Source organism: Chlorocebus sabaeus, chromosome 15, assembly GCF_047675955.1.
Source record: "Chlorocebus sabaeus isolate Y175 chromosome 15, mChlSab1.0.hap1, whole genome shotgun sequence".
In the NCBI taxonomy this organism is placed as follows: Eukaryota; Metazoa; Chordata; class Mammalia; order Primates; family Cercopithecidae; genus Chlorocebus; species Chlorocebus sabaeus.
This window is the reverse complement of record NC_132918.1, coordinates 17002404-17014215: the sequence shown is the minus strand read 5'-3', so window position 1 is coordinate 17014215 and position 11812 is coordinate 17002404. Positions and strand designations below refer to the sequence as shown.

Sequence of the window (11812 nt, the reverse complement as noted above, 5' to 3'; positions counted from 1 at the left end):
AAAAAAAAAAAAAAGCTGGGTGGGGCCGAGGAGAATCCACCCAAACTTTCCTCACGAAATAGGATGTTTACTGAGTAAATACGCGGTAGTCACAGAAACACCTGCTACTCTTGTAAGAGCTCAGGAACCACCACCGCCACCTCCTGGCCACATCCGGGCACTTCCCTGCAAACTCCTGGCGTCCCGACGTCCGAGCCGTTGGGCTTATTTGAAACGCACGCACAACCAATCAAGCGGCGCCTGCCGGGAGGTGAAGAGCGTCGACCAATCACCGGCCCTCTGGAGACTCCTGCCTATGGGAAAGAGGTTGACATCACACGCCAATCGGCATGGCTCTTAGAGAGAGGAGCTTACTTTTTGAATCGGTTGTGGCGGCCGCCGGCAAGGAATGGTGGTGTCTGTGAGAGGAGTCGGCGTTTGAAGAGTTGTAAGTCCTAGGGCTTTTTTGAGGGTGGTAAGGACTCTGTGTGAGTGAGGGAGGTGCAAGTGGGCGAGCGGCTCCAGAGCCAAGGGCTCTTTTGCCTGCGGTCGACGTCCCCGCCCCTAGTGACCGCGAATTCCGGAGCGCCCCAGCTCTGGCTTCCCGGCTCCGGGAACTGCCTCGCCGCACCCCACCCCCAGCAGCTGGGCCCTGACGCGGAGTGGGAGCCCGAAGCCCCCAGTATTGCTGGGCATCTTCGCCCTCACCTGTTGGCTCTTTTGGACGGAAGAGTGTGGGTGAAGGGAGGGAGTTGGGAAAGGGATTTTGGCAAGCCGCGCAGCCCTGTGGCTCTGGGGGCCGGCACTTGCAGCCTTTGGGGGCTTATCTCAGAGTGTGCAGTGGTTTTATTCTAGGATTCATCCTGGCTTCTTTGCGGGAAGTTTAGTTTTTCGTTTTTGCAAGATAAATCCAGGCCATCCGCCCGTCGTCCTCCCCAGCCACCCGGCACAGATGTGTCTGGCTTAGTGGTTAAAGGCGCAGCCTCTGGATTCAGCCTGGCTTTGAATACCTCTTTTACCCCTTACTAATAGTTTGACTTAGGGGAAGTTACTTAACCTCTCTGTTCCTAGGTTTCTTCATCTATACATAGAAAATAATAATAGTACCTGCCTCTTAGGATTACTGCAGAGATTAAAAGGTTTAGGACAATGTCTGCCACGTATTAAATTAAGTAAATGTCAGTTGTTAATAGTAACATTATTGTTAATAACACCACCATTATACCCAGGATTGCATTTTAGTCCTTCACTTTGGAAGATGATTACCTAAAAAGTATTTAAGTAAAAGGAAACTTGAATGTTTGTTTACGTGGCAAATTTTATCTCTGGGATAAAAGGGGGCATGTGTTATAGTGAGTTTAGTTAGAAGCTCTTTGGGTCTGTTCTTGGGTGAGAAGCCGTGTAGGTTTATGAACACTAATCCTATTGTGCTTATTTTAAAGGCTTCTGGAATACAGTAACTTGAAAAAAAAGTGATTAATATATTTCAGTTTCTAATCAGACTGTTGGATGTTAGTCATCAAGTTACCATGCATCTCTTTTTCTCTATAAATTTTGAAGCTGTTTTGGCAATAAATTGATCATATACAGTATCATCAGGGACAATTTTAATTATTAATCATCTGCTTTTGATCATTTGTTGTGCTCCCTCTTAAAGAGGGACGCATAGGAGAAAAACGTAAATATTTTCAATTTTTTTTTTTTTTTTAAGACGGAGTCTACCTCTTGTTACCTAGGCTGGAGTGCAGTGGCAGGATCTCGCCTCACTGCAACCTCCGCTTGGCGGGTTCAAGCGATTCTCCTGCCTCAGCCTCCTGAGTAGCTGGGATTACAGGCGCCTGCCACCACGCCCAGCTAATTTTTGTATTTTTAGTAGAGAGGGGGTTTCACTGTGTTGGCCAGGCTGGTCTCGAACTTGTGATCCGCTCGCCTTGGCCTCCAAAAGTGCTGGGATTACAACCGTGAGCCACCGCGCCCGGCCTTTCAAATGGCATTTTGATTTCCCTCCTCCAGTCCTTAAAGCAGGTTAGCTCATCTCCTGACTTTTTTTTTTAAACATTCTTTTAAGGGGACTTCGAATGAAAGCCACATTAATGCATTTTCATTAGAAAGGGTTGAGTGTAGAAGACTTAAAATAATAGGGCTGGATAGAATGTATCATTGATTCTAAATTAAGATTGTTACAATTACTGGACCGCTCCTTTGGAGAGCCTTAGAATAATAATTGACATGGATGTATGGTAAAGCAATAAGAAATATCCATATTGTGAATATTACATGAGAATAATTGTTTGTTGTTCACTTTAAGACATCTAATCAGTTTTCATATTAACTAGATTTGAGTTGTAGTACGACGTGTGTTCCACCAATGTGGAAACTGAGGCTTAACTGGCTATGTGCAGGGCTGAGACAGGAAGCTGAGTTGCCTGATTTTGAAGTGTCACATGACACGATAAGAGCTGTGCTGTTATTAGTGTGCAGGTTATTACATTCCTTATTTTCAGCATCCAAAAATGATGTTATGATACCTTACTATTTCTTCACAGCATACAGTTTAAACTGTTACTTTGCTAAGACTCTGGAGGAAGGTATTTGTATATTTTATTAATCTGAAGAAGTAGGAAAGGGGAAAGTCTGACATGTAGCTCTTGTTAAAGGTGGGTCCTCTGTATATTTGCCTAATATTTTAGAAATTTTCTCTCAGTAAAGTTGACTTATTGAAAATTGATAAAAATCTCTACAAAATTTTTTTTTAGAGAGACAGGGTCTTGCTCTATCACCTAGGCTGGAGTGCAGTGGTGGGATCACAGCTCACTACAACCTCAAACTCCTGGATTCAAGTGGTTCCCCTGCCTCAGCCTCTTGAGTAGCTACTATAGGCACCTGCCACCACACCTGGCTAGTTTTTAAATTTGTTGTAGAGATGAGGTCTTGCTATGTTGCCCAGTCTGGTGTTGAAATTCTGGCCTCAAGTGATCCTTCTGCTTGGCCTCCGAAAGTGCTGGGATTTTAGATGTGAGCCACCGAACCCACCCTGATGAAAACCTGTTAAACCTTTTATTCCCTGTCTAGCTTTTAAACTCTTAAGTACTGGAAAACTTAAAAAAGGATTTTCTTTCATAGTCCAGAGTTACACTGGCACTCATCAATGCATAATTGTATTGTCAAACCTTTTAGGGTAGAGGTGTTTTTAAAGAATTACGAAAATACTGACAAGGGAGCAGCCCAATTATACAGGAGAGGTTTAGAGACATCCACGGAGTATGAGTCAAGAGTGATGGATTGGGGGTTAGAAGACAAGCTAGGTGGAGAGTCGAGCACTAAATGCAAATAGATGTGATGTAAATTATGATTTGTGCGTGAAAAACAGCTGAAAAATTCATTGTTGCTGTTGCATAGATTGCATAGGGACTGGGGGAGTTACAGATGGTGAGGGTGAAGAGTTAGGCTGGGACCAAATTGTGAACTTGGTGTTGAATTTGGACTTGGACATATAAGGAGGACTCACAGAAGTTGTTAAGCAGGGAAGTGATATGGTCACATTTGTATTTAGGTGCATATTCCTGAAAACCATGTGGAGAGTAATTTCTAAAGAAACTGATGGTAAAGTTGTGTGGACCTGTTTTATTAGACCAAGTGACCATTGTGGCATTGAGCGTATAGAGAAGGGGGGCCAGATCCCAGAAATATTTGAGGTAGGATTGATAGGAATTTTGGGGAGGGAAATGTGGGAGAGGAAAGAATAAGGATAGATCTCAGATTTTTGGCTAGGATTTTTGTGGGAGGTGTGTTGTGGTGGTGGTACAAGTGAATATAGGAAGAGAAATTGGTTGAGGGCAAAGGTGTGGAGAAGGGAAGTAGAATAATATTTATGATTACAGTTGAGTGTTGTATGTCTAGTAATGTTCTATGTGCTTTTGATACATTATTTTTATTATATTCCTGTGAGTCAGGTATTAGTATGTTTATTTTACAGAAAAAGAGGCTCAGAGAAGTTCAGTGACTTTCTTTGGTTCATTAAAAAAAATGGATAATAATACTTTTTATAAATTCTAGGTACAGAAGAGCCTCTAATACTTATTTTTGCCCAATGACCATGTTTATGTATTTTTATTCAAATTTTATTTTTTCAGCTGATTTAGAAGAATACAAATCATGGCTGGAAATAGTGTATTAACATCCGCTACTGGGAGGACTAGCTTGGCAGACTCTTCCATTTTTGATTCTAAAGTTACTGAGATTTCCAAGGAAAACTTACTTATTGAATCTACTTCATATGTAGAAGGTAAACCTGTTACCTGCTTTAAAACAATCAATTTCTATTTTAATTCCAAACTTACTAGTGACTTTCTTATGATTTAATTTTAATACCAACTGTAATGCTAGAGCACAGGTATTAAGTGAATATTTGTTGACAGAATTCCTTTAAACTATGTCGCTTTTCTGAGTATTATTTGGATTATTTGTATGCTTTGCAGCTTTGAAAAGGGAGGCATCTTAATTTGGATATTCCGTTTTCTGTATGTGAGGGTGGTCTAGCTACAACATTGTTTGCTAGAAGTTACACAGTCATGATTAGTTAGGTGAAGAGCTACTTTTTCCTTTACCACTTTATAAATGGGTCTTTGCTAAAATTGTATGCACTGTTGAGGAGGATAACTATGTAAGATAGCGCATTCCCTGGCTAGGAGGAATGATGTTTCTATACCCTGCTACAATATGGTTTCTCTCTCTCTAAAGTGATATATAGCCAAATATTTTTATAATAAGTTGGGAATTGAGTCCTATTAAATTTAGAGAAAGTTATGATTCCCTCAAAGATGTAATACATACCAGATATAGCCAAAAGAGCGATAAGGAGCTACTGATTGTGATGTTAATACATGATAAACATATTGAAACATTTTAAATTTTAACAGAAGAGATGCCTCAGATTGAAACAAGAGTGATATTGGTTCAAGAAGCTGGAAAACAAGAAGAACTTATAAAAGCCTTAAAGGTATGGAGTTTTAGGGTTTAGTTTAGTTTAGTTTTTTTTTTTTTTGTAATGCAATTTTTCTTCCATCAGTGTGTTAATAGTTTCATAGCTTTCTTAACCTCATACTTAAGTGTCTTTTCCACAGACTGTTAAAATAATGGAAGTCCCTGTTATAAAGATAAAAGAAAGTTGTCCTGGAAAATCGGATGAAAAATTAATAAAAAGTGTTATGAATATGGTAGGTCAAAGCAACTCATTGCATGTGGCATGCTGCACTTCCCTTGATTGTATTATTCTACTTTCTGGTGATTGGAATTAGGCACAAGGTGTATTTTGTGCAATCTGAAGCTTAACAAATAGAAACTGTTTTATACTTTAAAAATTCGGGTGTTCTGGTACACAAAACTGTAGCATATATTTTAAATAATACCAAATTACTTTATAAGGATTTCATTATTAACTTTAAATGACACAAAATCTACAAAGGTCTGATAATTTTCTTTTAAACTCCTTAGCTTCTTTTTTCTCATTAATTTTATATTTAGTCTAAATTCTTGCTGTATTTCCAAAATTATAAATCACGGTAATTTATAGTCAGGGAATTTGCTTCAGCATATGAAATAATCTAATTCTGGAATCCAGGTGTTTTAGTTTGCTAGGGCTGCCGTAACAAAATACCACATAGTTAATTGCTTAAACAGTAGAAATTTCTTTTCTCACAGTTCTGGAGGCTAGAAGTCCAAGGTTAAGGTGTGTGCAGGTTTAGTTTCTCTTGAGGCCTCTTGCTTTGGCTTGCAGTCTCCTTTTGCTGTCCTCACATGGCCTTTCTTGTGTGTGTCCTTGCATCCCTGGCGTTTCCTCTTATTGGGACACCAGATTGGATTAGGGCCCACCCATATGATCTCATTTAATCTAATTACCTCTTTAAAGTCCTTATCTCCAAATATAGTCACATTCTAAGGGCTTCATTCTTCATTCTAGGTTAGGGCTTCAACATGAATTTTGGGGGTACATAATTTAGCATATCACACTAGCCTTGCAAATAAAATTCAAATACTTTACTGACCCATTTTGAGTTTTTTAAAATTTTTTTCATTTTTATTTTTAATTTAACACAAGAGTTACAAGAGTTATATAGATACTTCAGTATCTTCATTATTTTTCGTGGATGTATAAAGTGTTTACTGTAAGTAACTTGCCTTTTTATATCCTACATTTGCCATGCTACAGCTGCTACATATTGCACATCTTTCTCTTATTTCTCACATGTCTACTAAAATGATTATGCTAATTTTCCTTTCTGTAAGTATTAAGTGCTATAGTAATGTTTTTCTATTTTTCGGAAGATAGTTAATTTGTACAGTAAGAACTTTAGGTATGGTATCATTTTCTTGGTCAGTAGTGGATATCTTTCTAATGCATCTTGATATCAAAATGCATGTACTTAAAAACTTTAGCATTCTGATTTTATGGAACTTATGCATACTCGATGATTTATGACTAATAAGTAAAAAGTCAGAATTATGCCTTTATAATATTGATCTTTAAAATTTAAGAACTTAATTTGAATGGAGATATGTATATGTAAAAATGTAAGTACGTAAAGAAATATGGTTGTTCATTAAGTGTAATGCTGATTATTGTGTGATTGAAACTTAACTTTCTACAAATATAAACATGTTAAAGTTGATATTGAATTGATTAAGCCTTATTTAGCGAGACAGATGGATTATTTGATATATAAATAATTTTTATTTCTGCTAACTATGTGATTAAAAGGACATTAAAGTGGGCTTTGTAAAGATGGAGTCAGTGGAAGAATTTGAAGGTTTGGATTCTCCAGAATTTGAAAATGTATTCGTAGTCATGGACTTTCAGGATTCTGTCTTTAATGACCTCTACAAGGCTGATTGTAGAGTTATTGGACCACCAATTGTATTAAATTGTTCACAAAAAGGAGAGGTAAGCATATACATTTATTATGACTTTTCAAGTTTAAATTTTTATTAATGAATTTTAATTAGCAAAAAATTTATTTGGAAAAATCTCATTGATTGTTGAGAGTAAAACATTTAGAATAGGAATAATAGTAGCTACTCTAAGGTGGTCCTTTAATTCCTCCATTTTAAACTTAGTAGTGAAAAGCTAAAGCCTTTCAAAGTTAAATAATGATAACTGTACATATGCATATACACAGACATATACACAGTCTTTTTTTTATTTTTTGAGACGGAGTCTCGCTCTGTCGCCCAGGCTGGAGTGCAGTGGCGTGATCTTGGCTCACTGCAAGCTCGGCCTCCCGGGTTCATACCATTCCCCTACCTCGGCCTCCTGAGTAGCTGGGACTACAGGCACCCGCCACCATGCCCTGCTAATTTTTTGTACTTTTAGTAGAGACGGGGTTTCACTGTGTTACCTGGAGATCAAGGATGGTCTTGATCTCCTGACCTCATGATCCACTCGCCTTGGCCTCCCAAAATGCTGGGATTACAGGTGTGAGCCACCACACCCGGCCTATACACAATCTTAATATCACAATGTCTTAGAGAAGATTGCTTGCTTAAACTTGGGTTCCAGAAATTCATACATATACGTAAAGTTTTATTTTTCTCAACACAGAACAGATGCCACAGTTCCATTTTTATCAGTTACTGTATAACTTAAAATTCGAAAATTATTTTAGCTTTTTGTATTTATTTATTTAATAAATAAATGATCTCCGCTCACTGCAAGCTCCACTTTCTCGGTTTCAAGCGATTCTCCTGCCTCAGCCTCCCAAGTAGCTGAGACTTCAGGTGCACGCCACCATACCTGGCTAAGTCTTTTCTATTTTTAGTAGAGACAGGATTTCACTATGTTGGCCAGACTGGTCTCGAACTCCTGACCTCATGTGATCTAACTGCCTTTGCCTCCCAAAGTGTTGTGATTACAGGTGTGAGCCACTGTGCCCAGCCGCTTTTTGTTTTTAAACAGCATTTCTTTTTTTTTTTTGGTTCTTTTTCTTTTTTTTTTTTTTTTTTAATTTATTTATTATTATTAAACTTCAAGTTGTAGGGTACATGTGCACAACGTGCAGGTTTGCTACATATGTATACTTGTGCCATGTTGGTGTGCTGCACCCATCAACTCGTCATTTACATCAGGTATAACTCCCAATGCAATCCCTCCCCCCTCCCCCCTCCCCATGATAGGCCCCGGTGTGTGATGTTCCCCTTCCCGAGTCCAAGTGATTTCATTGTTCAGTTCCCGCCTATGAGTGAGAACATGCGGTGTTTGGTTTTCTGTTCTTGTGATAGTTTGCTGAGAATGATGGTTTCCAGCTGCATCCATGTCCCTACAAAGGACACAAACTCATCCTTTTTTATGGCTGCATAGTATTCCATGGTGTATATGTGCCACATTTTCTTAATCCAATCTGTTAAACAGCATTTCAATATGAGTTGTGTGAGAGTTAGTCCCTATTTGGTTTTATTGCTGTCTTGGCATTCTTAAGCTTGCCTTATTTACTTAAAATTGCTTACGTCTTTGTACTTCTATTGTTATACATGTTAGTAATAGTAAGCACATGTTAACCTTTAATTCATTTTGATTTGGAGTGGTTGGTTTCAAAACCCAAATAAACTTTAAAAGACCAAATTTTGAAAAATAATCATATATAATGATGAAAATCAAGTTTATTCTTTTATTGTTTTTAAACCATTCTCTTTCTTTTATACACACACACACCCACCCACCCACAACCGTTGAGTAAATTATTTACTGAATATCACTATTTATTAGCTTAAAGATTAGAATTATATTTGGTTTAAGTGTATGTGTTATATTTACTCAGTGTTTATTATAAAATGCCTCTGACCTGTTTTAATAACATTAATTAGAATCATTTATAGTAGTGTATGGAGTCTGAAAACTTTGCTTATAGACTTTGCTTCATGTCTGTCAGAGTGCATTTAATATTTGTTTAATTTTCTGAGAGTAAAGTGTGTCTAGATTATGTATATTGCTTATGATTAAGGAATCAGGGGAAATAGTTTTATTGGGAAACTTGCAATCTGTCTTTTTGTAGTTTTTTTGTTTCATATTGAAAAATGCCAGTAAATCTTTGGATTGGGAAAGTTGAATGGCCAGAGGGGAAATATGTTTAGCTTGAGAAAGTTGTGTTGTATTTTCTACTAAAGAGAAAGCTCACATTTAAAATTGTATCTTTCAGCCTTTGCCATTTTCATGTCGCCCATTGTATTGTACAAGTATGATGAATCTAGTACTATGCTTTACTGGATTTAGGAAAAAAGAAGAACTAGTAAGTATTACGAAACAAATTCAAAGCATATTTTTTATAGCAAAATTAATTAAAATTGGCATTTTTTTTTCCTTTTTAGTATTATGGTTTTATTTTTAAAATATTGAAGGATAAAATTACGGCTATATCAGATTTTAAATTTTGTGAAGAAACAAATCCTGAAGCGGCTTATAAAGAGACCAGTGTTTTGTCTAGGCTGGCTTGATATGAATTAATAGAAAGATTTCATAGCAATTCTGTTTGACTCTCTTGTTACCATATTGGCTATGTTGTTTAAAGTTTTTGTTTATACATTGCAATTTCTTACTACAAGTTCAGCCTTAAAGTATTCTATTGCCCTAGAGAATTCATAGAAAGTTCTTTGGTTCACAATACTTTGTTGTTGGAACTGATGGGTATTACTCTAATTTTGTGGGAAGAGTCTTGATGTGATAAAACTTGGTATTTAAAAAAAAAAAAACCATTATATTTACACAGTATGGTATTAAAAAGCAATGTATTTAGGCCATAGGAAAGGTGGTTGTTTAACTTACTTTTGTGTGAAATCTTTACTAATACCACCTCTATAATTTTGCCTGTGTTAATATGCAAACTAATCTTTTTTTTATACTTATTTTGACATAAAATTTAATAGCTTTATAAAAATCCTGTATTTTATAAATAGAAAGTATTTAGTCAATGCTAAATGAGTGGTAAACATAGTTTAAAATTTTGTTCAAATTAACCAGAAAGTCAATGTTGCTTAATTTTTCTTTTGAGGTCCGATTGGTGACATTGGTCCATCACATGGGTGGAGTCATTCGAAAAGACTTTAATTCAAAAGTTACACATTTGGTGGCAAATTGTACACAAGGAGAAAAATTCAGGGTATGTAAACTTGGGTATTTTTGTGTATTTCAATACAGTATTATTTTGGGATGGGTTTAATAATAGCAGTCTTTTACCTATTTCTTCCACAATTAAAGAACAGAATCTCAATTTTTGCTATGAGTATATTTAGTAAAAAATTTTAAATCACAAGAGTGGTTAAGTTTTTCTTTTTTTCTTTTTAATAGAGATGGGGTCTTGCTCTGTTACCCAGGCTGCTTTCGAATTCCTAGGCTTAAGTGATCCTCCTGCCTTGGCCTCCCAAAGTGTTGAGATGACATATGTGAACCACTATGCCCGCCAAGAGTGGTTAAGTTTTAAGTAGGCAATGGAACTTGAGTGAGGTGTTGAAAGATGACTAGGATCGTGGGGGTTGGTAGATGAATAACATTGTAGGAATTGTGAGAGTAGGTAATTCACTCTTGTCTAAGTGCCTTTTTTTTTTTTTTTTTTTTTGAGACGCAGTCTCACTCTGCTGCCCAGGCTGGAGTGCAGTGGCGCCATCTCAGCTCACTGCAAGCTCCGCCTCCCGGCTTCACGCCATTTTCCTGCCTCAGCCTCCCGAGTAGCTGGGACTACAGGTGCACACCACCACGCCCAGCTAATTTTTGTAGTTTTCGTAGAGACAGGGTTTCACCATATTGGCCAGGGTGTTCTCAAACTCCCGACCTCAGGTGATCCGCCCACCTTGGCCTCCCAAAGTGCTGGGATTATATGTGTGAGCCACTGTGCCTGGCCACCTAAGTGCCCTTTTTAAGAACAGAGCTCTGCTCTTATAAAGTGGTTCTAAGATTTAACTTGTTAATATTATAAAAGGAGAAAATACTCTTACTAGGATTGGAATCTTAGTTTAAGATTGTAGTTGAATGTCTTAGCAAGTTTTATGATTTTTCTTAGTCACCCTTAGTGTATTTGTGTAGCAAATGATAATTTTAGTGTACTCTTCAATTTACCCTAAATATTTCAACTCATATATAAGGTTTTAGTGACTTAGTCAGATGTCTTCTTCTGTAGTGCCATCTTGAGGGTCATACTTTCAAGGAATTAGTGAAGAATGGAGAAATAGAAATTTAATGAAGATGAACTTCAGAGATATATTTATTTAAAATAAAATAAGGAAACAGTTTAGACACCATGGAACTTGTTTTAAAGTTATTTTACCCTAACTTGTATGATTGGAAGACAGTTAGTTAATTTTTAAATTATTTTGTTACAAAGCAGATAGTGATCTAAAACTGCAAAAAATTAAGTATGTTAACTGTTTAGAAGTTCCTTGAATGCAGTTATTTAAGGAGAAAATTCATGTTTTTATATTTAGGTTTATATTTTTATATTTTTAATGTTTATATTTTTAGGTTGCTGTGAGTCTAGGTACTCCAATTATGAAGCCAGAATGGATTTATAAAGCTTGGGAAAGGCGGAATGAACAGTAAGTGTTCAGAAATTCAGTAGTTCATTATGTAAATTAAACATTCTGGTTTAAAGATAAATCCTTGTGCTGAAAAAAGTTATTTCATAGATAGAAAAAATGAATTCAGTCTGAGTAGCTTGGGGAATAAAATCTAGGAAGAACAAAGTTATAAAAAATTATTAAAAAATTGAAAATTGAGGGATATCTTTGATATCTTTGGATTTTACCTTGTGAAGTAATTTTGACTATTATAAACATTCTGAAATTATTAGATAAT

General features: G+C 36.7%; 1 protein-coding gene across 3 annotated transcripts in view; it reads left to right on the top strand.

The window, feature by feature from the left end:
• The first annotated feature begins 276 nt into the window (after positions 1-276).
• ECT2 (epithelial cell transforming 2) overlaps positions 277-11812 on the top strand; it is a 72685-nt gene continuing 61149 nt past the window's right edge. The window contains exons 1-8 of one of the 3 annotated variants that reach the window (XM_007972088.3): positions 277-427; positions 4113-4264; positions 4899-4978; positions 5103-5195; positions 6737-6919; positions 9168-9257; positions 10017-10124; positions 11480-11553. In XM_007972088.3, coding sequence (XP_007970279.1) covers positions 4135-4264; positions 4899-4978; positions 5103-5195; positions 6737-6919; positions 9168-9257; positions 10017-10124; positions 11480-11553 — 758 coding nt within the window. In that variant the 5' untranslated portion in view covers positions 277-427; positions 4113-4134. The remainder of the gene's footprint in view (positions 428-4112; positions 4265-4898; positions 4979-5102; positions 5196-6736; positions 6920-9167; positions 9258-10016; positions 10125-11479; positions 11554-11812) is intronic. The other 2 variants (XM_037988556.2, XM_007972090.3) reach the window with 2 other exon arrangements.